Source organism: Trachemys scripta, chromosome 10 (genome assembly GCF_013100865.1).
Source record: "Trachemys scripta elegans isolate TJP31775 chromosome 10, CAS_Tse_1.0, whole genome shotgun sequence".
In the NCBI taxonomy this organism is placed as follows: domain Eukaryota; kingdom Metazoa; phylum Chordata; order Testudines; family Emydidae; genus Trachemys; species Trachemys scripta.
In genome coordinates, this window is record NC_048307.1 from 46,387,528 (window position 1) to 46,415,283 (window position 27,756).

Genomic DNA, 27,756 nt, shown 5'->3' on the forward strand with positions numbered 1-27,756 from the left:
CATGGTCACACACACCTTCCCCCCCCCCCCCCGCCCCCAACAACTGGGAGTGAAATTAACAAGGATGCCAGAAATGGCCCCTAACCCCGGGGGCTGAACTGCCCAGGGAACAGTTTGCCTTGCCCGGAAATCTGACTGACCATTTGAAGTTTCTATTGAATGAAAACTTCTCCTGCATCATTCCACAACAGTGGACCAACATTTGAATCAATATAAACTGGATGCGGAGCTATTGGTTCCATTCAGTTGCATAGAATAGATGTGTCTTTGCAATAACTTCACCCACCCATCCCCGCAATCTGCAGCTTAACTCTTTAGCACAATGGGACTATGGTCCTTTTTGTATGGTATCCCTATGGCAGCAGTATTTTAGTTTTGCTTGCTTCAGAATATACAGTGTTGCTAGTGCCAGTGTGAGACATATCACATAGATATAGATGCCTGCTGCAGTCCTGTTTGTGCAGGCCACCCTGATTCCTGCATTTGCTGTGGTTGTTTGACGTGTAAAAATATATACAATGCTGCTTGCATGACTACATCACTGCTTGCCCATGTAAAATAAGAACATCAGAACACCAAACTGGAAGGGACCTCATGGCTCACTGAATCCCACAGGCAACCCGTCATGTAATCCTGTTAAGGACCTTGTCAAGCTCCATTGTAAAACTAGTTAGTTTTCTTGCCCTCACACTACTCCTATTAGGAGGCTGTTCCAGAACCTCACTACTCTGATGGTTAGAAACCATCTAATTTCCAGCCTCAGTTTACCCATGACCAGTTTATATGTATTTGTTCTTGTGCCAATGTTGTCCTTTAGCTTCGGTAGCTCATCTCCCTTCCTGGCGTTCCCTCCTGATGTATTCATAGAGATCAATCGGATCTCTTCTTAGCTTTCATTTTGCTATGCTAAACCAATTTCAGCTCTTTTAGCATCCTCTGACAATACAGACTCTTCATTCCCCTGATCATCCTAGCAGCCCTTCTCTGCACCTGTTTCAGTTTGAAATCAACTTTCTTGAACATGGGTGATCAGAATTGCACACAGAATTCCAGATGAGATCTTACCTTGTACAATGGTAATAACACTTTCCTATCTCCACTGGAAATATCTTGCCTGATACATTTTAGGATTACATTTGCCTCTTTCACTGCTCCATGACATTGGTGGCTCACCATTAAGGCTACGATTTAGTCACGGAGGGCACGGCAGTCACAACTTTACCAGACCTCTGTGACGTCTTCCGCTTCAGCTCTCAGCGGCTGAAGCCAGGGCTGGAGGCAGGACTGTGCACCCCTGCCCTGTAACTGGGGCTGAAACCAATACCCTTCAGCTCCTGCCCTGTGGCTTGGGGGTGGAGGACTGCTGCAGCTGGGCTGTGAGCCCCTGTCCAGGAGCTGCAGCCAGCTCTGGAGCAGGAGACGTGCACTCCCTGTGGCTGCGTCCCCCACTGTGTCCCAGCTCCGTGGCTTCTGCTGGGGGCTGCAGCAGGGGCTGTGTGCTCCCCTCACAGTTTCCCAAGGCTGTGGCCAGGACTTGGCAGGAGCTGCAGCTGGCACTGTGCACCCCGTGCAACAGTTGCGGTCAGCTCCGGAGAGGGGGCTGTGCCCCCCCCGCTGCGCCCCAGCCCTACAGCTTTCACTGAGGGCTTCAGTGGAGGCCATGCACCCCTGCCTAGTGGCTGCAGCGGGGGCTGTGTATCCCCCTCACGGCTTCCCAGGGCTGCCGCTGGAGCTTGGGCAGGGTCCAACTGGGGCCATACACCCCTGTCCTACAGCAGCGGGGGCTGTGTGCCCCCATGGCTGTGCCACCTCACTGCAGCCGTTGGAATGGGGATGTGACCCCCACCAAGGCAGGGAGCTCAGCCAGTCGGTCCCCCCCTCACCACTCCTTTCCTCTCCCCTACTTAGTCCTGACCCCAGTTATTTTTAGTAAAATCAGGGACAGGTCACTGGCTGTGAATTTCTGTTTATTGTCCGTGACCTGTCCATGATTTTTACTAAAAATAACAGCGACAAAATCTTAGCCTTACTCATGATCATCCTGCCATTGACGAATACACCCAGGTTTTTCTCCTCCTCTGTCGTTTCCAAATGATGATCTCCCAGCTTCTAGCAGAAATTATTGGTACTAGTCTCAGTGCATTACCTTGCACTTTCTTCTATTACATTTCAGTCCTTTAGGTCATCCAGTTCTTCTTGTAAGAGCCTTCTCTGTGTTGATAACACCTCCCCACCTTGTGTCATCAGAAAATTTCATTAGCATACTCCTGCTTTTTGTGCTAAGGTCACTAATGAAAATATTAAAGATCCGTCTGAAGACTAGTGCCATGAGGAGCTCTACTAGTAACCTCCCTGCAGCTTGATTGTTTCCCTTTCAGCACAACCCATTGTCATCTCCCTTTTAGCCAGTTCCATACCCACTTTCCAATTCTTGTACAAATCCCCATATTCTCTATCTTAACTAACAGATTCCCTTCTGGTGTTCTATCAACTGCTTTACTGATGTCTAGATTGGCTGTACCCTGCTTGGAATTCATCTTGGAGCACGTGGCTGGGCAGCGAGGCAGAGTGAAAGCAGAGGCTATTGTAAGCTGGGGCTGTCAGGGACATGGGGTGTCAGGTGCAGGATCTGGGGGAGCTGAGAAACAGAAAAAGGAGTTATTGTAGTAATTCAAGTCTCCATGGCAATAATGAGAAAATGTCGCTTTCCCCTCAGTTTTGGAATACCATTTGCATGGTCTCCTCCAGTCTGGGGAGAGCTTTGATCTGCCAAGGCATTTTCCACCTTACTTCCCCTTTGCATGGGAACTTTTACTGTTGGTGTGGTGGATGGGCGTAGGCAGCAGGGCTTGTGGTTTGGGCTAGGGATTTTGAGCTTGGAAGCCAGGTGTGGGCAGCAGGGTTTGGGGGCGTTGCATGGGTAGGGAGCTGGGGGTTTGAAGGGTGCAGGGTGCAGGTTGTTAATTTCATAGGCACCTTTGCAGGCAGTCCTTACATTGCATGATGTCATCGTGAGACAGGCAGAGAAGGGACTTGTTCAAAAAAAGTGATGGACCAGAATGGTCTCCCCAGAATTGCTGAAAGATTAGGGCATAGGGGAAACAAGTGTTTCTGGCCTAACACACCTCAGGAACTTCTGCTTAATGTGTGCTGCTTAATGGAGTCCATCCTTCACCGGGGGCTGTTTGTTGGTCCAACTCCTACACTGAAGAGCTATCTTTTTTGAGAGATCCATCCATACTGTACATATCTATTTAGAATATATCTGGATCAGAGTAGATTTAGATCTGTGAAGCAAAACAAGACGATTTTGTTTTCCCAGGAAGACATTCATGTGGATGTTCCAAAGTTAGCTTTTGAGTGCCATACAGTACCCCCAGAGAATCCCCATTTCGGAGAAAAGGAAATAAGAGCATTGGCTGATCAACTGAGAATCAATCAGCAACGTTCAGTAATCTCCTCCAATCATTGATATGCTCATCTGTTTTCAGACAATGAAAGATTTCTATGACCTAGGTGGATGGTTTTCTATCAGAGGCCTGGAACAACTGTTCTTTTCCAATTTAGGATCTCCAGCTGATTCACATCCTCCAGTGCCACCACAGCCTGAAACAATTTAAAAACCATCAACAGCAATTTTCTGCTTCCCATCCCTTTCCCCCCAGGCCTGCAAAAGCCATTGCCAGATCTGGCAAATGTGCCAAATCTCCCAGATAAAGGTACAGAAGACACTTGCCATTGTCTTGCTGGGAAGCAGGAACCCTGTCACGCAGCAGGCACCAAGTGAAGAGGTGTTGGGACAAAGTTGAATGTGAGATAAAAGTTGCAATTTCTGCTTTGCTATGACACAAAGTGAAATGGAATTAACTTGTGCCCAGGAATGTTTGAAAACTCTTTGAGATGCTTGCCCAAAAATCTCAGGATGCACCCACTATGAACTCAAGCCAGTCAAGGCCACTCCAGTTGCTTTTCTACCATGCTACTTACTATGCAATGCAGCCGATGGAGTACTCGGGATGGAGGCTGAGCCAGTCCATGTGTAATGGAGATGCACATGTAACACCGACAAGACACTGGTTATCAGCAGGCAGGATCAAACTTGGGACCTCTGGAGCTAAATACATGAGCCTCTACTGCATGAGCTAAACACCACATCGCTCTTAGCTAACTCTGCAGCAGTCTCATTAATCTCTAAGTGGTCTTGGTGCCACTAGAGAGGACGGAACACCACACCCAGGAAGTCTGTGGGTTACACACACACAGTCAGCAGCACCCAGTGCACTCCACCCCCATGCCAGCCTGGGGTAAAAAGAACACATATGCTGATAATGTACAGTTCCATTACATGTGACATTGCATTTCCATGTCTTTTTTTTGCAGTTTTAATTTTTACTTTTGGTTTTCAGTTTTGTTCGTGTTTGGGTTGTTTTGGGATAATATTGCTTTTGATTTTCACCTGTTGTGCCTTCTTGAATTTACATTTTAGTTTTTGGCAGCTGGACTGACTGTGTTATAAATCTGTAAGAAATTAGGTTGGACAACATTCCTCTAATGTGTGCATTCCAAAATATAACACGTGGAACATTCACATAGAGAAAGAATGTACTAGTCTCAGATTTAAAATTCATGCCAATGCACAGAGCCAGCCCATGCAGGAATTACGATTCTCCACCTACCCCCACCTGTTATATTAACGTCAAATATACACCTAGAAAGTAATAATGTTGTTATCGTATTACAACATCTCTACCTCCAAAACAAGGATGTAAGAACACGTGGTGTCCTTTATTTACCTGGACCCAGCCCTCATATGCAGATGCGCACAGCCATCTTGCTTTCAGTCAACTGAAAGCACATCCCACCAGCATCCCATACCCGCTCAGTGTATAGTCATCTGCCATGTGCTGGTAAATCAGGGTATGCCTTCCTGACCCAGGGAATTAGAAAGTAGGCTGGGTCTGCCAAAATTAAGGTGGGGAATACACACCCCGTTGATATCCATATTATCTGGTGGGAACGAAGTACCTGCTTCCCATATTCAAATAGGTGGGTTCTCCAGAATCTTGCATGATGCACTTTGCCAGTGCCTCCAGCATAGGGAACCTCCCTCTATCATCCACCAAGGCCTGTGTAAGGAGCATGTAATATCCTTTCCTGTTCGTATACTCATGTGCACCTTTGGGAAAGACAATGGGTATGTGTGTGCTATCAATGGCTCCACCACAATTTGAGAACCCCGTCCAGTGAAAACCTGCGATTATTCTGGGGACATTGGCCACCTTTGCCGCCTATGAATGAATGACAACAATAATTGCCTGGCAAACATCCATCACTACTGAACCGCCATTTGACTTGATACCACCAAAATGATTAGCCACAGCGTGATGGGTTGGATCACAGAAACCCCCCTGGGAGCTGCCAACCGATGTGCCAGGACTACCCCTGTTCCTATTTTCCCTGACAGCTCAGGACTCCAGCACCCTGTCTTGCTGAGCCAGACACTCCCGTCTGCCCCAAACAGACCCAGGGTTGGAATTACTTGCCCCAAAGCTGCAGGTTTACCTGAAAACAGCTCACAGAAGCGTGCTTGTCTTTAGCACTCAGATGCCCAACTCCCAATGGGGTCTAAACCCAAATAAATCCGTTTTACCCAGTATAAAGCTTATACAGGGTAAACTCATAAATTGTTCGCCCTCTATAACACTGATAGAGAGATATGCACAGTTGTTTGCTCCCCCAGGTATTAATACATACTCTGAGTTAATTAATAAGTAAAAAGTGATTTTATTAAATACAGACAGTAGGATTTAAGTGGTCCCAAGTAGTATCAGACAGAACAAAGTAAGTTACCAAGCAAAATAAAATAAAATGCACAAATCTATGTCTTATCAAACTAAATACAGATAATCTCACCCTTAGAGATGCTTCAGTAAGTCTTTTCCTCAGACTGGACACCTTTCAGGCCTGGGCACAATTCTTTCCCCTGGTACAGCTCTTGTTCCAGCTTAGGTGGTAGATAGGGGATTCTTCATGATGGCACTTCTCTCTCCTCTCTGTTCTGTTCCAACCCTTTATATATCTTTTGCATAAGGCGGGAACCCTTTGTCCCTCTGGGTTTCCACCCCCCGTCACTGGAAAAGCACCAGGTTAAAGATAGATTCCAGTTCAGGTGACATGATCACATGTCACTGCAAGACTTCATTATCCACTTGCCAGCACACACATACACAGGAAGACTCACAGGTAAAACACAGCCATCTGCAGACAACGGTCCTGGTTAATGGGAGTCATCAAGATTCCAAACCACCATTAATGGCCCCCACTTTGCATAACTACAATAGGCCCTCAGAGTTATATTTTATATTTCTACTTTTAGTTACAAGAGTGGTACATTTCTACAAATAGGATGATCACACTCAGTAGATTATAAGCTTTGTAATGATACTTTACAAGGGACCTTTTGCATGAAGCATATCCCAGTTACATTATATTCACTTATATATTTTTATAAAACCATATAGACTGCAACATCACACACAGATCATAGAATCATAGACTTTAAGGTCAGACTGGACCATTATGATCATCTAGTCTGACCTCCTGCACAACGCAGGCCACAGAATCTCACCCACCCACTCCTGTATCAAACCTGTGTCTGACCCATTGAAGTCCTCAAATCATGGTTTAAAGACTTCAAGATGCAGAGAATCTTCCAGCAAGTGACCTGTGCCCCATGCTGCAGAGGAAGGCAAAAAAAAACCCAGGGCAATCTGCCCTGGAGGTTCCTTCCTGACCCCAAATATGGCAATCAGCTAACCCTGAGCATGTGGGCAAGACTCACCAGCCAGACACCCAGGAAAGAATTCTCTGTAGTAACTCAGATCCCACCCCATCTAACATCCCATCACAGGCCATTGGGCATATTTACCGCTAATAGTCAAAGACAGCCTAATTTTGGCAATTAATAGATCCCATTATACCATCCCCTCCATAAACTTATCAAGCTTAGTCTTGAAGCCAGATATGTCTTTTGCCCCCACTACTCCCCTTGGCATGTGGACAAGGGCGATCCAGTGGATATAGTGTATTTAGATTTTCAGAAAGCCTTTGACAAGGTCCCTTACCAAAGGCTCTTAAGCAAAGTAAGCAGTCATGGGATAAGAGGGAAGGTTCTCTCATGGATTGGTAACTAACTGGTTAAAAGATAGGAAACAAAGGGTAGGAATAAATGGTCAGTTTTCAGAATGGAGAGAGGTAAATAGTGGTGTCCTCCAGGGGTCTGTATTGGGCCCAGTCCTATTTAACATATTCATAAATGATCTGGTAAAAGGGGTAAATAATGAGGTGGCAAAATTTGCAGATAATACAAAACTACTCAAGATAGTTAAGTCTCAGGCAGACTATGAAGAGCTACAAAAGGATCTCTCAAAACTGGGTGACTAGGCAACAAAATGGCAGATGAAATTCAATGTTGATAAATGCAAAGTAATGCACATTGGAAAACATAATCCCAACTATCCATATAAAATGATGGGGTCTAAATTAGCTGTTACAACTCAAAAAAGAGATCTTGGAGTCATTGTGGATAGTTCTCTGAAAACATCCACTCAATGCGCAGCGGTAGTCAAAAAAGCGAACAGAATGTTGGGAATCATTAAGAAAGGGATAGATTTTAAGACAGAAAATATCATATTGCCTCTATATAAATCCATGGTATGCCCACATCTTGAATTCTGCGTGTTGATGTGGTCGCCCCATCTCAAAAAAGATCAATTGGAATTGGAAAAGGTTCAGAAAAAGGCACAAAAATGATTAGGGTATGGAACAGCTGCCATATGAGGAGAGATTAATAAGACTGGGACTTTTCAGCTTCGAAAAGAGATGACTAAGGGGGGATATGATAGAGGTCTATAAAATCATGACTGGTGTGGAGAAAGTAAATAAGGAAGTGTTATTTATTCCTTCTCATAACACAAGAACTAGGGGCCACCAAATGAAATTAATAGGCAGCAGGTTTAAAACAAACAGAAGGAAGTATTTTTTTCACACAACATACAGTCAACCTGTGGAACTCCTTGCCAGAGGATGTTGTGAAGGCCAAGACTATAACAGGGTTCAAAAAAGAACTACAGCTCCATCAGTAGCTACTAGCCAATATGGGAAGGGATGGTGTCCCTAACCTCTGTTTGCCAGAGAATGGACGACAGGGATGGATCACTTGATGATTACCTGTTCTGTTCATTCCCTTTGGGGAACCTGGCTTTAGCCACTGTTGAAAGACAGGATACTGGGCTAGATGACCCTTTGGTCTGACCCAGTATGGTCGTTCTTATATCAAAAATATGATGCATTTGCAAAAAAGGCTAATATCATTCTGGAGTGTATTAACAGAAGCGTTGTATGTAAAACAGTAGAGGTACTTGTCCTGTTCTGCTTGGCACTGGTGAGGCCTCAGCTGGAGTATTGTGTCCAATTCTGGGTGCCACACTTTAGGAAAGATGTGGACAAATTGGAGAGAGTCCAGAGAAGAGCATTAAGTATTAATAGGCTGACACTGTTTACTGTAGTGCTACGAACCATGGGTAAGGCTACGTTTTAGTCACAGGTATTTTTAGTAAAAGTCATGGACGGATCACAGGCAGTAAACAAAAATTCACGACCTGTGCATGACTTTTACTATATATCCCTAACTAAAACTTGGGCGGGGGGCTGTGGGTGCTCTGGTGGGGAGCGGTCTGGGGGTGCCGTGGGTGCTGGGGGAGGTGGCCAGGGACACAGCTGGTACGGGGGTGGGGGCAGGCAGTGGCACATGGCCAAGGACCCCCACTGGTTCTGGGGAGGGTGGACAGCGGCGCATGGCTGGGTACCCCCACTGGTGTGGGCAGCAATGCATGGCTGGGGACCCCCACTGGTTCTGGGGGGTGTGTGGGCTGCAGCTGGGGACCCACGCTGGTGATGGGGGGGGGAGGGCAGGCAGCGGCATGTGGCCCAGGACGCCCGCTTGTGCTGGGGGTGCAGGCAGCGGCATATGGCCCGAGACCCCCACTGGTACTGGGCGGAGGGGCGGGCAGCAACACGAGGCCTGGGACCCCTGCTGGTGCTGGTGGTGGGGAGGGTTGGCAGGCTCCCAACCCAGCTCCGTGTGTCCCTGCACCTCCTAGGTGGCAGAGGGGCCAGGAGGCTCTGCACGCTGCTCCCGCCACAAGCACCATATGTGCAGCTCCCATTGGCTGGGAACCACAGCCAATGGGAGCTGCAGGGGTGGGGCATGCGGGCGCCGGCAGTGTGCAGAGCCCCCTGGTCCCTCCGCCTAGGAGCTGCAGGGCCATGCCAGTGGGAGCAAGGGAACCCCCACCCTGAGGTAAGCACTGCCCCCCCAAACCGCTGCCCCTAGAGCCAAGCCCACTCCCACACACCCAAACTGCTGCTGCTGTGGAATCCGTGACCTCAATGACAGACTCACAGCCTTAACCATGGGATGTGTGCCCAGAAATCTTAGCACCACATCTGAATAGACACACTGCCAGTGTGGGCACAAGACATTGCAGCAATGCTCACAGCATCAACTGTTAGTCTGTAGTGTGGCCACTCACCCTTGGGTAAGCAGGGGATTTATCTCACCGTAGTAGGGGACTTTCTCTATGCACACCATACCCCCAGCTGAACAGAGTGACAAAAGGATCTGAGTCCCTGCCCTGATTCACTTCACCCTGGTACCTGCCCACCTTGACCTTCCCTCCCACTCCCAGCCCATGTGAGCACAACTCACACAGGGAGAACTGAGACTGGGGGGGTTTACCTCAATCTCTCTGGGCAGGGATGAGGTTGCCCTTATTCCAGGATATGCCTAACTTGCTTGATACCCTATTAACCTGCAATCACTGCAATTCACTTATACAGACAATGTATTTACACCAAAACTATTTCTTTGGGGATTAAAGAACCTTCACGGTGTCAGGCCCGAGTTGGGTGCAGTTCAATGCAGCAGTCTCTAAAGTGCAATACACTTACAGTTACAATAAATTTACGAGTCCATGGTCTTCTTCCTGGGTGGGATGTGCTGCTGTGATACTGCTGGTGGCACTCTCTCAGATGGGTTTGGGCTCTAGGTGACAGAACCCGTTCTCCACCTTCAGTTCTAGCCCTCCTGTCAGGTGTGATAGACCCAGGCCAGTTGGGTACAGCAGAATAGCAGAAGGCAGATATACTGGCCACTGGATTAACAGTTTTCTGTTCCCTGACTGACCAGAGCAGGGGCTGTTCCAGGCTAATGAGAACACCTGACTCCAATTAACCTGCAAAGAGTCAGGTGAGGCCATTAAGCTAATGTGACCATCTGACTCTATTTAAGACCCCACTGATACTATAAAAATGGCTCTCTCCAGTCAGGCAGAGGAGAGCCAGGGAATCAGAGGAGAGGAAGTGTGGCTGAAGGACTGGTTAATGAAGACACCCTCAAGTTATTGATAAGGGAGCCCTAAGGTAAGAGTGAAGAAGGGAGAAGCAGGAGAGCTGTGGGGAAGTGGCCCAGGGAAATGTAGCAACTCTGGCAGTGAAAGGTTGGCTGCCAACAGCTGCTACCATTAGGGTCCCTGGGCCGGAACCCGGCGTAGAGGGCGCATCTGGGTTCTCCCCAACCCACCACTACAGGAACACCTCCTGGGAGGGGAAGTCAGGCCACTGTCAGGACAGGAGGCTAAACTGTTCTAAAACAAGCCCTAGGGACAACAGAGACTGTGGGAATTCTCTCACCAACCTCCTTGCTGGCTTATGATGAAAAGGGCTCAGTAGACTGTAACCCTGGCCCTAGAGAGAGAAGGGCTATGTGGAGGATCACAGAGAGCCACTGAGGCTAGCATATACCGCCTAGAAGCGCAGGACCCACAGGGACAAGGTCAGAGCTCTGCCACACAGGCCACATACCTCCCTGGGTCTGGCACTTAATGCCCTCTCCACAGACTTTGAGAAAGGGGCCTATCTCTCCCCTTCTCCCATGACCAGTGCACATGATCCTGCTATGACAGCAGGAGGCTCATCCCACCACTATCACTCCAATGCTTCTCTGGCTCCAGATATTGCTCTGGGCTACTGCCCTCTCCCCAGCTCACCTCTGGCTCTGACTTGCTGCCCTCTCCCCAGCTCAACTCCAGGCTGGCTGCGCACTCTCTTGTTCTGCTTTACTCTGCCCTGGCAGCCCCAGCAGCAGCTCACACAGAGCTCTGGACTCTTGATTTCCTCATTGACTTGCCCACCCTGTCAATCAGCTGACTTGGAGTGCTGGCCTCCCCCCATTGGCCCTGGGGACCTGTCATCCTGGGATCCTGGCTCCTCTTTGGCCCTTCCCCTTTCCCCTGGTATTGGGAGAGGGACAATCAAACCCCCTAGATTTCAGAAAGTGTCCAACATCCCCTTACCTTTGTGATAGGCGCACATGCAGGACGTAAGGCAAGACTCAAGTGAATGTGGCCCTGACCCCTTAGCATGCTCCTGTGCTAGCAGAGGCAATGCCCTGCTCACTGACAATGGAAACTGGTGCCCCACACACTCCTTCCAGCTGATGGGTCCAGGTCGATGGAGGACCAGGCCACCAGTGTCTTCCCCAGGAATTGAAATTAGGGGGGGTGTTCAAAAATACAGGGGTGGGGTGAGGATGGATGAGAGGTGAGACTGTTAGGGCGAAGGTGGGCTGTATGGCACCATAGTAAAAACTGAAAAATGTTTCACGACCATTTTATTAGATTTAAATCATCACACAAATTTAAGTTGCCTACTATGAAGCACTATATCTACATTCTTCTTGGTTTCTTGTTGTAATTTTGCACAACTCTGTTAATTAACTTCTCGAATGCAGTGCATTCATTTTTGGTAGCTTCTCATGTGTCCGGTGCTTCCAGGCCTTCATGATATGCTAATGATCACACAGAAGGCGACTTCTTTCAGAACACAAAATTCTATTCAATGAGGAAAAAGAATGCTCAACTGTAGCTGTTGTGACTGGGGCTAGAAAGAGATGAATTCCTACTTCTTTCATCCCCAGGAAACATAGCACAAAAATTGGGTCAAACCACTAGTGATGATAAAGAAGTTGAAGTCAAATCTTCATTTGTTCATCATATGATATTCCACTCTGTTCAAATTCTCTATTCTGTCCTGATCACATGGCAGCCCCATTGTTGGTAGTGCCTCACTCCACTCAACTGTTGGTCTTTTATAAGACAGGCATCTGTAAAAGCTACATAGATGTTGATAGAATCCAGAAGTTGGTGTCGTAGAGATGTAAGAATCAAGTCTATGTACTTTACTTTTTCAGCTGGCTTAACAAAAACTTTGTCCTATTCATTTAAGGAGTCAATATAAGTGCCCTAATTAGTCAACTTCTGAACTGAAGTCTTTGCGTCTTCCAGTATGTTTTCAATGGATATCTCTCTGATTGATCCAAGTGTAGCTTCCATTGCTGGACAGAGATCTACTACTGTTGTAGCAGATGCCTGGATGGCATTGTATAATGACCCAAGTAGTTTCAACAATAGACTTACAAGAGAGAATGGTGATTGTCTTCTCTGAACTTAGTAGCAAAAGTAGTCCACCAGCCTCACTACTTAGATCCGTTCCATCTTGGTAGATACTTTCCAAAGCCAATAATAATGGTTGCAGTAATTTTAAAACAGCAAAGGATCGCTCATGAGAAAGCCAGTGGGTTTTCCCAGGTTGGACTAATTTGAACTTCAGTCCCAGTGTATCTTCTATGTTTTCCAAGACGTTCAGTCCTTTTGGACTCTTGCTGGAAAAGAGTATAACAAAGACATTAAATTTATAGCTTTTTAAATGCCCTTTGAAGATTCTGCAGTTTGTACTAGTGCTAGTTGGAGTAGATGGCATCTGCAGTGTGTATAGGACAGTTTAGAGTTACACTTTTCTCTGAGCAAAGCTTGTACTCTACTCTTCCAGAGAAGTTTGCAGCTCCATCAAATGCACAAGCAGCCATCTCTTTGGGGCTCAATTTACAAGCATTTAACTCTTCTAAGACAAGGCTTGTCAGAAATGCAGCCGATTTGTCTTCTATAACCTGAACATCTAGAAATTCATCTACTGGCCTACTACTGTCATCAAGATAATCTACACAATGACTTAATACTTGATACCTATTTGCATTGGTTCATTCATCAGCCATGTATGCACATTTTCTGAGTGTGGTGAGAGAGTTCTTCACTTTTTCAACTGCTGAGTCTTTCACTGTTGCACTGCATGCTTCTAACCAGTCAGTTGAGTTTCTTGAAGAAAGATAGTGAGCATTTGTTGGTCTTGGTTGGAACAAGTGTCCAACTTCTGGATTAAAAAATGACAATGCACTTAACATTGGCCTACAGTTTGTAGTGTGTGGTGATTAAAGAGAAAGTATGATGTGACAGCCATGTTTGTTTGTTTGAATAAACTGTGTCTCCAGCATTTTTAATAGCCTCATTAAGTATTTCTAAAATGGGTTTTGACAATGACTGGCTTATAAGCCATTCTGCATGTTGATGCAGTCCAGAGGATTGGTGTTTTGCAGCCTTTTCACATAGTTTGTCAGCATTGGCTTTGCTGATTGGTCTGGCACACCAAGTTCCTCCACTTTTATTATATGAATCCATGCTATACTCACATCTTCAATAGTGCATGCAGTTCTGGTTGCCCCATCTCAAAAAAGATATATTGGTGTTGGAAAAGGTACAGAGAAGGGCAACTAAAATGACTGGGGTATGGAACAGCTTCCATATGAAGAGATTAAAAAGACTGGGACTTTTCAGCTTGGAAAAGAGAGGACTAAGAGGGGATATGATACAGGTCTATAAAATCTTGACTGGTATGGAGAAACACCATGCTCTGAGAGCCTCTGCTTGCCAGAAGCTGGGAGTTGACAACAGATGATGGATCACTCGATAATTGCCCTGTTCTGTCAATTCCCTTTGAAGTACCTGGTACTGGCCACTGTTGGAAGACAGAGTACTGGGCTAGATGGACCATTGGTCTGACCCAATATGGCCGTTCTTATGTAAAAATTAATTATAATATAATAAAAATGTTTAGTACAGAAACTACCCAAGATAACGACTTCTCGAGATAGCAACAATGTGAGATAATGACCTTGGCAAATAATGCATTTTTTTAAAAAAAATCTTGGCCTACTAGGAAATGTATATTTATATAGGTTTCTTAGTCACAAATCTAGCATTCTGGAGCAAAGTCACTAAAACAAAGGAACATTTGTTTGTTGGGCTGTAACGTGTCCCTCCCTTCTCCCGCTACCACACCCCACTTGTAGTTGTTATCCTTGGTTAGTGAAGACCCAGAGTTCAGAGGTGCTTTCGCATGGGTTCACCTCCCACCCTGGGGGGTGGGCAGGATGAGGGCACCTTGCTTATTCCTCCAGCTGCTCGCCACTCGCTCCGGCCGCTTACTTTGGCTGCAATTGTTTGTCATGCCACCATTCACTCCACCACTCCATTGCTGATGGCCCTGCACCATCTCCTTCTGCTGCCACCTGCCACTGTGACCTCTACGAGTTGGTCTCTTAAGGTTCCACCCAGCTCTGGGACAGGACAGGATATTACCGTTCTGCTGCCCTTTACTCATACAATAAGGATAACATTTCATGACACCCCCCCCCCTCCCGCATTCAATACTAAAATTTGTATCCCAACACCAGCCAAAATTGATCACTTGGGCAGCACAGATCTGTCTGCTAGATACCTAGGATGAGTAGGTGAGCTCATGTAAATACAGTCTGGTCCTGAAGCCTCCCCTGACTCATTACTAGCTGTCAGGGAGAGCTCATTCAGACCTTGCTAACAAATCATAATTTGAAATTATAAGGTTGGCCAACATTGTCAGAAAAAACAAGAGCTGTGTGAAGAAGCCAGTCTTCGTTCATACTTTTCAAACCTATTATACAAGTATTTTATCATACACTGTATATGCTTTTAAAGTGTGTTTTAATGTTTCAATTTAAATTAAAATTTCCAACCAATGACTAAATTGGCAACACTGCATAACTACTAGTTGACCACTGGGGGAGGGGCTGTTGGGGAAATTCATGGGGGGGGTTTACACCCCCACTGGGGGGCGGGGTAGGGAAATCCCTGCAAACTGCTGCAGAAGGCACTGTTTTGAGAAGTGGCCTGGAGGTCAGAAAGCCAGGGAGGCTCACAGAGAGTAGTCATTGGCCGGCTAGCTGGGGCTGGGTTAGCTGACATTATGCTTTAGCCTCATTTGATAGATGTAACAGTAAACCCTGGGGACAATGGACACTCACCCTGCCATGTGATGGGGTAATAACCTTGTCACTCCAACCAGGTCATGTGACTGGCACCAAACAATACAATTCAGCCTTAGACCCTTATTATACGGGGAAGGTCATGGGAGATCCCCAGTGCTGGGGAGCAGAGATGGGGAGCAGGGTGATCCTGTGGCCCAAGTGGAGGGAGGAATGGGCGAGGAGGGGGAGGAATCCTGGGGCACAGACAGGGAGAGAGGCAGGAGATGATGGAAAGCAGTGTCTGGGTGGGGAGAGGTCCCAGGGCTGGGCTGTTAGGATATTAGTGTCCAGGCAGTTAGAGGAGTGTGAGAGGAGCCTGGCACGCAGGCAGGGCTGGGAGTATGTGTTTGGGGGGGATCCCAGTGCTGTGGCAAAGGAGGGAAGTCATGGTGCTTTGGGGGAATGGGGCTGGGGAGAGGAGGTTGTGATGAAGTGGCTGGGGGTCCCAGTGGTTTGCTGAGGTCTGAGATAGTCTTGGTTCTGGATGTGAAAGGATCATGGTAAGGTGGCTCCCGATGGCCTGTCTGAGGAGGGTCCTAGTCTGGGGGGGAGGGGAGGGGGTCCTGGAGCTGGGGTCCGGGGCAGTCCTTGTGCCCAGTGTCCAATATGGGGATCCCGGTGCCCAGTGCGGGGGTCACAGTGCAGGGATCTTTGTGCCCAGTGCCTGGTTCGGGGGTCAGGGTGCACGGTATCCTTGTGCCCAGTGCGGGTGTCCAGGTGCTCAGTTTCGGGGTCCCAGGTGCCCAATGTCCCAGTGCCTGGTGCGGGGCTGCAGGTGCCCGATTTGGGGGGTCCCGGTGCCGGAACCCGGCTGCGGGGTGCCCCTGGCTGTCCGGCTCCGAGTGAGTGACAGCCCCATGTGCGGCGGGGCGCGGCGCCCGGGGGCTGGAAATGCTGACAGAAGCGCTGGTGCTATAAATAGCTGCTGATGGAGCAGGGCGGGCGCTGAGCTGGGGGCGCAGGACAGGCCGGGGACCGCCCCGCGGGCAGCCCGCTCCCCCAGTGCGCCCCGGCCCCGGGACGCGCAGTCCCCCTGTCGTCGGGGCTCCGGGCGGGCAGGCGCCGCCGGGTGGAGATGGGCTCCCGCCGGAGACCCCTGAGCCGCTCCTACTCGGGCAACGGGCGCTACTCGCTCTACAGCCCCAACAGCGCCCCCGGCCCCGGGGGCGAGAGCGAGGAGGGCGAGGGGCCCGGCTGGAGCACCCGGCCTGACAGCCGCAGCTACCTGCTCAGCATCCGGCCCGAGAACAGGTGGGGGCCGGCCGGGGTCTGGGCGCTAGGCTCGGCCGGAGTCCCGGGCCCGACGCGGGGCTGGGTCCGAGCATTGCCGGGCGAGTGACTGGGCTGCGGAGCGGGGCTGGGGGCCGGGCCGCGGGTGTCTGCGGGGCCGGGGAAGGGGTTGGGGGCCGGGCTGGGAGTGCCTAAGAGCGGGGCTGGAGGCCAGGCCGGTGGGGGCAGCGAGGGCCCTGCAGGCGGGGGCTGTGGCTGCGGGGGAGGCCTCGGCATTGGTCCTGAAGCTCCTTGCGCCCCGCAGCTGCAGCTTGGCGCAGCTCGGGCCTGAAGGACGCTGGGTGGAGGCACTGCCGGTCCGGTCCCTGGCCCGTGGGGCAGCAGCCAAGGGTCCCGCGGTGGAGAGGGCCGCCCTTAGAGGAGACCCGCGTGTCAGATCCAGGGTCAGTGCTGGCTAAACTCCAGTGCTTTGTTTCTTCCAGGGCACCTGTGGCCGCCCAGCCCGGACTAGCCAGGGGTTGGAGCCTGCCCCCTAGGGAAGTTCCATTGGTAACTGTCCCAGGTGCAGGATTGGGGCTAAAGCCAGCTGAAGAGCGCTGGGCCTATGTGTAGGAATGGGTAATCCAGACAGTCTGATGCATGTGTGCCCTATGTATGGTGTTGGGTGATTTCACCTCTCCCCTTGTGAGTTTATTTCCCTGGGTGTGTTTCTGTAACTGCCAGGCATTCTGGCAGCCAGTTTAGGTACTATCCCTAGGGAATGCTATTATCAAGGTATGCACTGAAGTGCGGGTGAGCTCACACTGTGTATTACACCCAAGTAACTAACACAGAAACACAAATGGCATCAGTGGGCAATAGCAATGAATATTGTAGGAAGCAGAAGAGCAGTAGCATGCTCCTTTTATCTGTAATGGGAAATGTAATGGCAGAAAGGCCAAAAAGCCCAGTGTTTCACTTCTACCTACAGTGGGTCCCTTTCCCCACTCCTCTGACCCGCAAACAGTTGCTGGGTTTGTGTGGAACTTGGGAAGCTTTGTTGTAACTCTTGTATGAGCACCTAGTAATATACTTTGATGGATGACTTATACATAGATAAAAAGAATGACACTTTAGGGCCTACCGTGGAGAGGCATTGTCCCAATGAGGCACTTGTTTCTGAATGGTAGAATAGTCCTTTGGAACGACACATAGCTTTGTACTTCGGAGCTGTGAGGGCACTGGCTGGCAGTAATCCTCAAGAGAGGAAGAATGAGCTTGTATTTGGTGTGACAATCCTAGCTCTGTCACAGATTTCCTGGGTGACTGGGCAAGCTGCTTACACAAACTGAGGGCTGACTTTGCAAACTCAGGTACCCAATCTGCCTCATATACATAACTCTGGAATCTGTGCTCTTTATGAGAAGAGAAACCAGTGCATTGTTGCACCCTCTGCTTCAGTCTCCGGTTGGGAGGGGTAACTCCTGTGAGTGGTGGTCTGGTTTTATTGTTAGTGGAAAGCTAAGGAGCAGGAGGCTTGCATTTGTATCTGGATCAAAGCTCTCCCTCCAGCTTTCTGGAATCTGTCTTGTTTAGGGTGACCAGCTGTCCTGATTTTATAGGGACAGTCTCGCTATTTGGGGCTTTGTCTTATATAGGCACCAATTATCCACCACCCTCTGTCCTGATTTTTCATACTTGCTATCTGGTCACCCTAGTCTTGTTATGACAGCTCCATTGTACTTGAGGGGTGCAGTTTTCTTGCAAGGCTTCTGTGGAGAGGAGGCGATTCCTTGGGTAGCTTGGGCCCACTATATGGTGGAATGATGCATCTATGCCACAAAAGTCCCTAAGGTTGCATAATAGTAACCTGTGATCCACAGTATCAAATGTTGTACATATGTACAGTAATGAGCATAGAGGTCTGCCTGCTGCCCATGGCTGAGGAGATGAGTGTGATCAAAGAGCTGTGTCCTGCTCTACAGACCATGGGAGAGGGCTCCAGTACATAGGTGAAAGGCAGCTACTGCTGGAGTTGGCTCTTTAGAAATGTCTTGAGTCTTGCCAAAAAATGGCAGCTTAGACACTGGGTTGGAAATCTGGTTGTGTCTAGTAATTGCTCCTTAAATGCTCTTTTCAGAAGAGTGAAAAGTGTCATGACGTTCTGGTCATTTGTCTCTCGATGACCCTCAAAATTGCCCTGCTTACAGGTAAAAACATTTGTTATCCTTACAAACTAAGCCTGGGCTCTGAGACAGACACTGGGTTCTCTGCTTCTCATGTGTCCAGACTGTAATAAATATCCTGCAGGCCAAATTATGCATTAAATCTCATTTTTGCAACCTGTGAATGCTATGAAGTGGCCAATAGAATTTGGCAAACAATTGTCTTAATTCACTAGAAAGAAAGTAATTGTTCGCTACATTTTACAGGAGTAAAAATAAAAGTTGAAGTTAGGTGATGAGGGAATTTGAAGAGCAATTTTTTATACATAAAACCAACTCATGCATTCGAAGCAGGGAGCTTGTGAGAATTTGAAGATACTTCACAGGGAGTGAAGAAGTCTTCTCTGCACTGTTCTTATCCCACCTAAATGCAAGTGGCATCAGTCTTTGCCACACAGGATGCTAGAGGTACCTACCTCAAACCTATACTTTTTGGGTAATAGCAGTACTAAGAGAATGAAGTGTCAAAAGGAGGTGCTGGAACAAAGTCATAAATAGAAGAATAACAGGTTATCAAAACCAGATAATACATGCCAGAGTTCTGAATGAATTTAAGAATGAAGCAGCTGAGCTGCTCCCAAATATTTGCAGTATCATTTAAAACAGTTGCTATACCAGAGAAATAGGTATAATATTTTCATTCTGTAATGTGGGAAGAAAATGCATTAGGGGAGATCTGAGAATTACAGATCCGTGAGTTGGTGTGATAACTAAAATAAAGGAAAGTCTACAGAATTCTTTCAACTTTATCTTTACTGGATAAAGGAGAGCTGATTGCTCTAATGTATTTGGACTGTGAAAAAAGTCTTTGACAGTTCTTCACAATCACTAGTAAGAAGACTAGTGATAGGCCTTCATTGTCAAAGGTGTGGTTTTACAGGTTAAGCTGTTTTAAGATAGTTAGTTAGAGCCGCGGACTGGACGGGACTCCGCTTCAATGCCAAGAAGTGTGCGCCCCTCCATGTTGACGGGAGCAAGAGGGACTCGGTACTGATGACGGAGTTCCTCATCCAGGGCGAGTCCGTCGTTCCTTTGGCGGAGGGGCAGGCGTACCAGCACCTTGGCACGCCGACAGGCTTCCGCGTCTGGCAGACCTCTGAGGACACCATCAGGGAGATCCTGCAGGACGCCGCCAAGATCGACACATCCCTGCTGGGAAGATCAACGCCCTCAACACTTCCTGATCCCCCACATCGCCTTCGTCCTGAGGGGATCCGCCGTGGCAAAGGTGCCCCTCAACAAGGCGGACAACGTCATCCGGAAGCTGGTCAAAAACTGGCTGTCCCTGCCCCGGAGAGCCAGCAACGAACTCGTATACATCAAGCACAGGCACGGTGGTGCCGGCGTCCCCCGTATGGGAGACCTCTGTGACATCGTGGTCCTCACGCACGCCTTCCGCCTCCTGACTTGCCCAGACGCCAAGGTGAAGAACGTTGCAACGACCGCCCTACACGCTGCCACCAAGAAACGAATCGGCAGACCTCCCTCCGACCGAGATGTTGCCACCTTCTTGAGCGGTTCCCTGGACGGCGACTTCGCCCGGGACAGGGGCGATTTCGCCTTGCTGTGGACCCGCGCCCGCAATGCCACGCGCCGGCTGGGAAAGCGCCTGGGCTGCCGCTGGGAATGGAACGAGGAACGGCAGGAGCTGGGAGTCCTGATACCACGGATCGGAACGGAGGACAACATCATCGTCACCCCCGGAGCCAGAGGCGTGCTGGAGAGATCCCTGAAGGCCGCCGTCCACGCGCTCTACGTGGACGCCCTGAAGAAAAAGCCGGACCAGGGTAAAGTCTTCGAAGTAACCAGCAAGTGGGACTCCAGCAACCACTTCCTCCCCACAGGCAGCTTCACCCGGTTCGCCGACTGGCGGTTCATTCACCGCGCCCGGCTGAATTGCGTCCCGCTCAATGGTGCCATCCGCCACGGGAACCGGGACAAACGCTGCAGGAAGTGCGGGTACGTCAACGAAACCCTGCCCCATGTCCTATGCTGCTGCAAGCCCCATGCCAGAGCCTGGCAGCTACGCCACAACACCGTCCAGGACCGTCTAGTGAAGGCCATCAACCCGTGTCTGGGAGAGATCACTGTCAACTGCACCGTCCCTGGCACCGACAGCCTGCTGCGCCCAGACATCGTCGTCACGGACGAGGTGGGAAAAAAGATCATCCTGGTTGACATAACGATTCCGTTCGAGAACAGGACCCCGGCCTTCTGCGAAGCCCGAGCCCGCAAGCTCGAAAAATACGCCCCCCTGGCTGACACCCTGCGGACTAAGGGCTACGAGGTGCACGTCGACGCTCTGCTTGTTGGGGCCCTGGGTGCCTGGGACCCGTGTAACGAATGCGTGCTGAGGACCTGTGGGGTGGGCCGTCATTACGCACGGCTCACGAGACGCCTAATGGTCTCGGACACTATCCGTTGGTCCTGGGACATCTACATCGAGCACATCACCGGCCACCGCCAATACCGAGAGTGAGCCGGGGAGACCTCGTGCACCCACACCCCCCCCGCTGGACTTTATCCCCTGAGCCCTGAACCCACCAAACCTAACTGAATCCCACCACGTGAGGGTCACCCCATCCCCATTACCCAGCCCGCTTACTTATACCCATGACTGTCTCTACTTCCCGTATGGGTGATAGACCCTCACTGCTTATCGACTGTTTCCTGATCCCGCCCACCGGTTACCCACCCCTCATTGGGGACATTGCAGTCTGTATATACCATGTGTGCTGCCCAACCCCAAAACACCAACATACCCCTATACTCTGTATGTTACCCCCGATGACCAGTAACTGACGCTTCAAATTTTCTGTATCGTTTATTTTTTAAATATTCTCTAATAAAATTTTGCTGTAAAATCCCTCATGGAGACAAGGTCCTCTATTTGGGCTTGTCTACACTGGCACTTTACAGTGCCGGAATTTTCTTGCTCAGGGGTGTGAAAAAACACTTCCCCTGAGTGCTGCAAATTTCAGCGCTGTAAAGCGCCAGTGTAGACAGTGCACCAGGGCTGGGAGCTGCACCCTTTGTGGAGGTGGTGGGTGAGTGGTGTGGTGTGTGGTTTTTTTTTTTTTTTTTTTTTTTTTTTTTTTAATATTGGAAGAGCTCTCTTCCAGCACTATGCCGCGACTTCACAAGCCAGCCGCAGCAGCGCTTTAACGTTGCTAGTGAAGACATGCCCTCAGTTTACTGCAGTATAGGTAGGTAAGGTCCCCTGTGGGTGGAGGGGGAGACAGTATTGACGTCAATTAACTACCTGTTCCTTGTCTCCACTAAGATTTCACAGGGAGTGTGTGTACGATCATCTCACTGTAATTTTACTCTAAAAGGGGTATGTTGACATAGGACTAAAGCCTTTTCTTCACTAGGAAGAAAGGTGTGTAACCTGTGCTAGCTAACTCAAGATGGCTAACTTGAGGTAATTCTTAGTGAAGACAAAGCTATTGGTAGTTTTTACACAGTAGCACATAAAGGTAAACTTTAATTCATGTGAAGACCACAGACTTGCTTGTGTTCACTGGGATTTTAACATGAGTTAAGAACACACTTATTTTCTAGTGAAGAGACATGGTCAATGGCCAGTTTTCAGTATGGCAAAAGGCTAATGGTGCCCCAAGGATTCTGGGGTTGGCGACAGTAAATATCTACCAATTACCATACAGAAAAGTCAAGAGAACATGAAGGTTGGACAGTCACAAGCTCAAAAGTTGGGAAGTGTCAGAATTAGGGTTGCTTGGGCCCCCTACTCTGCACAGTTTGTGTTATGATGCAGTCTCTAATTACATGATCACATGCTGTTATTTCCACAAGACTGCTGCCTCACCCAGTGCACAGGACAGATGGTGCTCACAGAGTCGCTAGCTGTTCAGTATTTATTGTTCTCATCATTCAGTGTGACCTCAGGCCAGATATATTGCACACCCTCCAAAACTAGACCTGAATACAGAATTCTTAATTTCTTCATTTTTATAGTGGCTGTCCAATCTAGATAAGACTAAGGAACTTCAGAAGGACCTAAAAAGTTAGGTGAGTGAACAGCAAAATAGCAGATGGAATGCAATATTGACACAGTTAGGTAATGCATATTTGAATTACTGATCTACGCTTCTGGGTTATAAATTAACCGTAGGCACTCGGGCAATCTCCCTGGGCATCACTGTGGCAATGTTAAGGAAAACTTCTGGTAACTGCATGGTGGTACACCTCTACCCCGATATAACACGACCCAATAGAACAAGAATTCGGATATAAAGCGGTAAAGCAGTGCTCTGAGGGGGGCGGGGCTGCGCGCTCCATGTTATACCGAACTTGCTTTGATCTGCCGGTTTCACCTGTAATGCGGTAAGATTTTTTTGGCTCCCCAGGACAGCGTTATATCGGGGTAGATGTGTAGTTAAAAAAGCAAACTAGATGTTATGCTTTAAAGAAAGGGATAGAGAACACTGACAATACAATACCATTGTATGTAAATCAGTGGTGTCCTTACACCTGGAACACTGCTTGCAGTTCTCCTCACCCTCGCTCAAGAGAATTGGAAGGGGCGTAAGGTGGTGAAAATGATTAGATGCAAACAGGGCTGGCTCTGGCTTTTTTGCAGCCCCAAGCGGCAAAAAACCCCACAAAAAACTGCGGGGCAGCCAGAGCGGCAAAGCGCGCGCACACACACCTACCTACCTGCAGGGTGGCCGGAGCAGCAAAGCATGCGTGCGCGCACACACACACAAAACACCTGCAGAGCAGCAAGGGGGGGGGGGAACCCACGGGGCGGCCAGAGCGGCAAGGGGGGGCGGAAAAACCTGCAGGGCGGCCGGAGCCAAGGTGCAGGGGGACTCCCTGTGCTGCGGATGTGCAGCGGAGTGCGCACCTGGTCTAGCGGGGGGGAGAGAGAGAATGGGGGGCGGCCAGGGCTTCAGCGGGGCGCTCACCACGCGGCCCCTCTCGCCGCGCTGCATGCCGGGAGGGTTCTGCGCCACTCCAGTCAGCTGGGAGGAAATGACGCGGGCTGCCCTGCCGAGTTTGCCTCCTCCGTGCCGCCACCCCCTACAGGGCGGCCAGAGCGGCAAACCAAAAAGAAAAAGGGGGGGAAAAAAAGGGCGGCTGGAATGCCGCCCCTTGGAATCTGCAGCCCCAAGCACGAGCTTGCTCAGCTGATGCCTGGAGCCGGCCCTGGATGCATACAGACTTCTACATGAGAAAAGATTGTGAAGGACTGCTTACTTTAGAGGAGATGAATAAGTGAAGACATAACCTGTGTATTCTCTGACCTTTCTTACAATACAAGAACAAGGGAGTGTCACAGGAAACTTAAAGGGAGCACATTTAAAACTGGTGAAATGTATTTATTTGGGAGTTAACTTGCTCATTGCCAAAGCCAAGTGATTTGCAATAGTAAGAAGGGCTACACCCGGACCAGGCCTCAGAGGTTGGGAATATTTGGGTGGGTGGGTGTCCCCAGAATATCCAGTAGCTCAATGGTTAGAGTGCTCACCTGGGCAGTGGGACCCAGATTCAAATCCCTGCCCTGGCTGATTTGGACCCAGGTCTCCTATCGCCCAGGTGAGCACCCTGACTACCAGGCTATTGGGTATCTTGGTGTGGTGCTCTGTTTCTCTGGTTGAAGCTGTTGGACTCTGTATAAATATTCATTGTGTGAGCGCAAGACAAAGTTTGACTCTGTAGCCCACTGGTCAGGGCACTCACCTGGGACGTGGGACAGTCCAGTTCCAGTCCCTGCTCCAAATCAGCCAGAGCAGGGATTTGAATATGGGTTTCCCACATCCCAGCTGAGTGCCCTAGCACGGGGTGAGGTGCCCCTTTCTGGTTTGTGAGAAAGGGCTGACCTGGCTGAGATTTCTTACTGCAGGAGAGGGTTCATGGCTAAGAATCCTGGACAGAGATAGGTGTCTCCCTCCAGCCTGTCAGGCAGGCACTTAAGCACCTTTGTGCATCTGGGACTGAAGCCCCAACCCTTTTCTCTGCATGACACTCCTGGCTGGCTTAGACAGATTCCCAGTCAATGTGCTGGCTCCAGGGGTGAAAGTAACTTAAAGGACTTACCAGTACTCTGGAGTCCTCAGGAGGGGGCGGGGCCTCAACCGGAAGAGGCGTGCTCTCTACCGGAAGAGGCGGGGCCTTTAAAGCCCTGGGCACTTAAATCGCCATCAGAGGGGCCCCCGGCCCATGGCGGAGCTTTAAAGGGCCTGGGGCTCCGCTGCAGTAGCAGGAGCCCCATGCCCTTTAAATCACAGCCAGAGCCCCTCTGCTGCTACCCCAGGGCTCCAGTAGCATGGCTCGGGTGGTGATTTAAAGGGCCCTGGAGGGTAGCGGCAGTGGTAGCCCCGAGCTCTTTAAATTGCCACCCGAGCCCTGCTGCCGGAGCCCCGGGGTAGCAGCGGCAGCCAGGGACTCCGGCAGTGATTTTAAAGGGCCGGGGGCTCCAGCTGCTGCTACCACCCCGGGCCCTTTAAATGGTCCCCGGAGCCCTGCTGCTGGAGCCCTGGGGTAGCGGCGGCGGTGATCTGGCGGCAAGTTAAAGGGCCCAGGCCGGTGGCAGGCACCCTGGCCCCTTTAAATCACTGCCCGAGCCCCGCCGCTGCTACCCCAGGGCTCCGGCAGCAGGGCTCTGGCTGCAGTTTAAAGGGCCCAGGGCCCCAGCTGCTGCTGGGAGCCCCAGGCCCTTTAAATTGCTGCCAGGGGAAGCTGATCCGCCTTGGTATGGTGCACTAGCTCTTGCTGGTACGCCATACCGGGGCATACTGGCTTACTTTCACCTCTGGCTGGCTCCTGAAAGGTGCCCAAGGGTACATCCACACTGCACAAGCCTTACAGTGGCATGTAGAGTACATAGACACCACACCAACTACCATGGGTATAAATAGCAATGTAGATGGTGAGGCAGTGCTTAGTTCGAAGAGATTAAAGACACGTCTGAACCCTTAGGCTACATACCCTACACTGCTCAGCACATGCCCAAGCACTGCTTCCCCTGCCTACACTGCTATTTTTATAAGTATAGTGTCCCACTGCCAGAGCCTTTCCCCACCACCCCTCCCCGTTGCTTCTCTCCTGCAAAAGCCTTTCACTGCTGCGTGTAGCTAGCTACACGCTGCAGTGTGGATGCAGCCCGCTTTTCACTGCAGCAGGTAGCTATGCATGCTCTACATGCTGCCACCAGTGGTGTGCAGTGTAGAAATAAACAAACTCTCTCTGTGCATTGTGTGAGGAATCTGGGCACCTAACTCAGGGCAGACAATACCAGTAGGTGGCAGAGTGCATAGGAGTTGGCACTTGGCATTGTCCCTTTATGGATCTAGCCCCTCTTAACCTTGTCTTGGATAACTTTCTTTTCCACTGTAGACCAGCTCAGAGAGATGCTACTATCACCCAGCATTTGCAATGAATTTCTAAGGCCTGGTCTACACTGGAGGGGGTGTCGATGTAAGATACGCAACATCAGGTACGGGAATACCGTAGCTGAAGTCGACATATCTTATTCTGATTTACCTCCCATCCTTGCGGCGCGGGATCGATGGCCACGGCTCTCCTGTCGACTCCGCTACCACCGCTTGCTCCGGTGGAGTTCCGGAGTTGACGGGGAGCGCGTTCGGGGATCGATATATCACGTCCGCGATATATCGATTCCCTGATAAATCGATCGCTACCCGCCGATATGGCAGGTAGTCTGAACGTACTCTACATTCTCTGCTTTTCTGACCAGGAATTGCTCCCAGACCTACATGTCTTGCATCAGTATATACTATAAAGTGAAGGTGAAAAATCTGGCTGTAATATAACAGGCTGAGAACACAGGCATCCAGTTAGTTCCTGAAAAGCATGCTCCGTTTCCTTATTTTATAGAAGTTCCTTCTCGGATGGTTTGGCTTTTGTAAGCTCCTACAGGAGTTTGCTTTGTCAATGAATATTTGCTAAGAAACCAACTCAAGGAAGGACTTAACATCCTTGTTATTATGGGATGTGGGGATTTCGGTGTGCTGACGTTGTCTGGACAGCGTCCCAATCTCGGAAAGGTAGCGGGACCATTAGTCACTCCAAATGCATAAATAACTCTTCATGAGACAGTCTCTAGATTGTAGCTTTTTGAGGCAAAGACCTCTTTTTATTCTGGGTTTGTGTAGCGCCCAGCACAAGGAGGCCCCAGTCCATGGCTGGGCTGCATTTTCAGGCCTCTTCTGAAGAGACCTGCCAATATCCACTAGCTACATCCTGAGTGGTCAAGTGCTGTGCACCTGTGAGCTGGTCCAGAATCAGTTTGTGGGAAGAGACTGAAATTGACCTCCTTTATAAAGCTCTTTGAGATCTAGTGATGAAAAGCTTTATATAAGAACTAGGTATTATTAATTGGTTGTGCATCTCTCTTCTAGCATTGTTCAACCTGTGTGTGTGAATTTTCGTCTTCCTTTAGGATGATAATAAAGTGATGGCCACAGACTCTGAATGATCCCTCTAACATGTCCTGCACTTGGGCTTCTCCCGTCTGTCAGAGGGATATAGGATGGTCTCTGAAATGTGCAGTTCCTGTAGCAGTGCAGTGTTCTGTCAAGAGTCTGTTCCAGCCTTTGCAGTAAACTTAACTTTGACTTGTCAGATGCAAACCAAACACTATGCACTCTTTGAATTGAAAATAATTTCTGCAGAAAATGTCTGCTACTACTCATTGAGCCCTAATTCTGACACTCCCTTTGTGACCTTGGCCAAGTCACTTAACCCATCTGTGCATCTATTTTCCAGTCCATAAAATGGTGAGTGATACTACTAAAAAAGATATTGTAAAGCTCTCAGTATTCTACTGATAAAATAGTGCCCCATACTAATTATTACCACTATGCATGAAGCAGTAAGCACACTTGTGACATAAATGCTGATGCATGATATCTGGTAGGGAATGGGATACTTTATTACAGGAAATACTTGAAAGCAGGCTAAGATTACAACATGTATGTGATAGCTTCATTGTTTTTTGGTCTTAAACTTAAAATGCAAACAAAATCAACTCAAAATCAA

At 49.2% G+C, this 27,756-nt stretch overlaps 1 protein-coding gene across 2 annotated transcripts in view; it reads left to right on the top strand.

The window, feature by feature from the left end:
* The first annotated feature begins 16,276 nt into the window (after nucleotides 1–16,276).
* Nucleotides 16,277–27,756, top strand: part of ALPK3 (alpha kinase 3) — an 83,966-nt gene continuing 72,486 nt past the window's right edge. For both annotated transcript variants that reach the window (XM_034783130.1, XM_034783131.1), the window contains exon 1: nucleotides 16,277–16,546. In XM_034783130.1, the coding sequence (XP_034639021.1) occupies nucleotides 16,371–16,546 (176 nt within the window). In that variant the 5' untranslated portion in view covers nucleotides 16,277–16,370. The remainder of the gene's footprint in view (nucleotides 16,547–27,756) is intronic.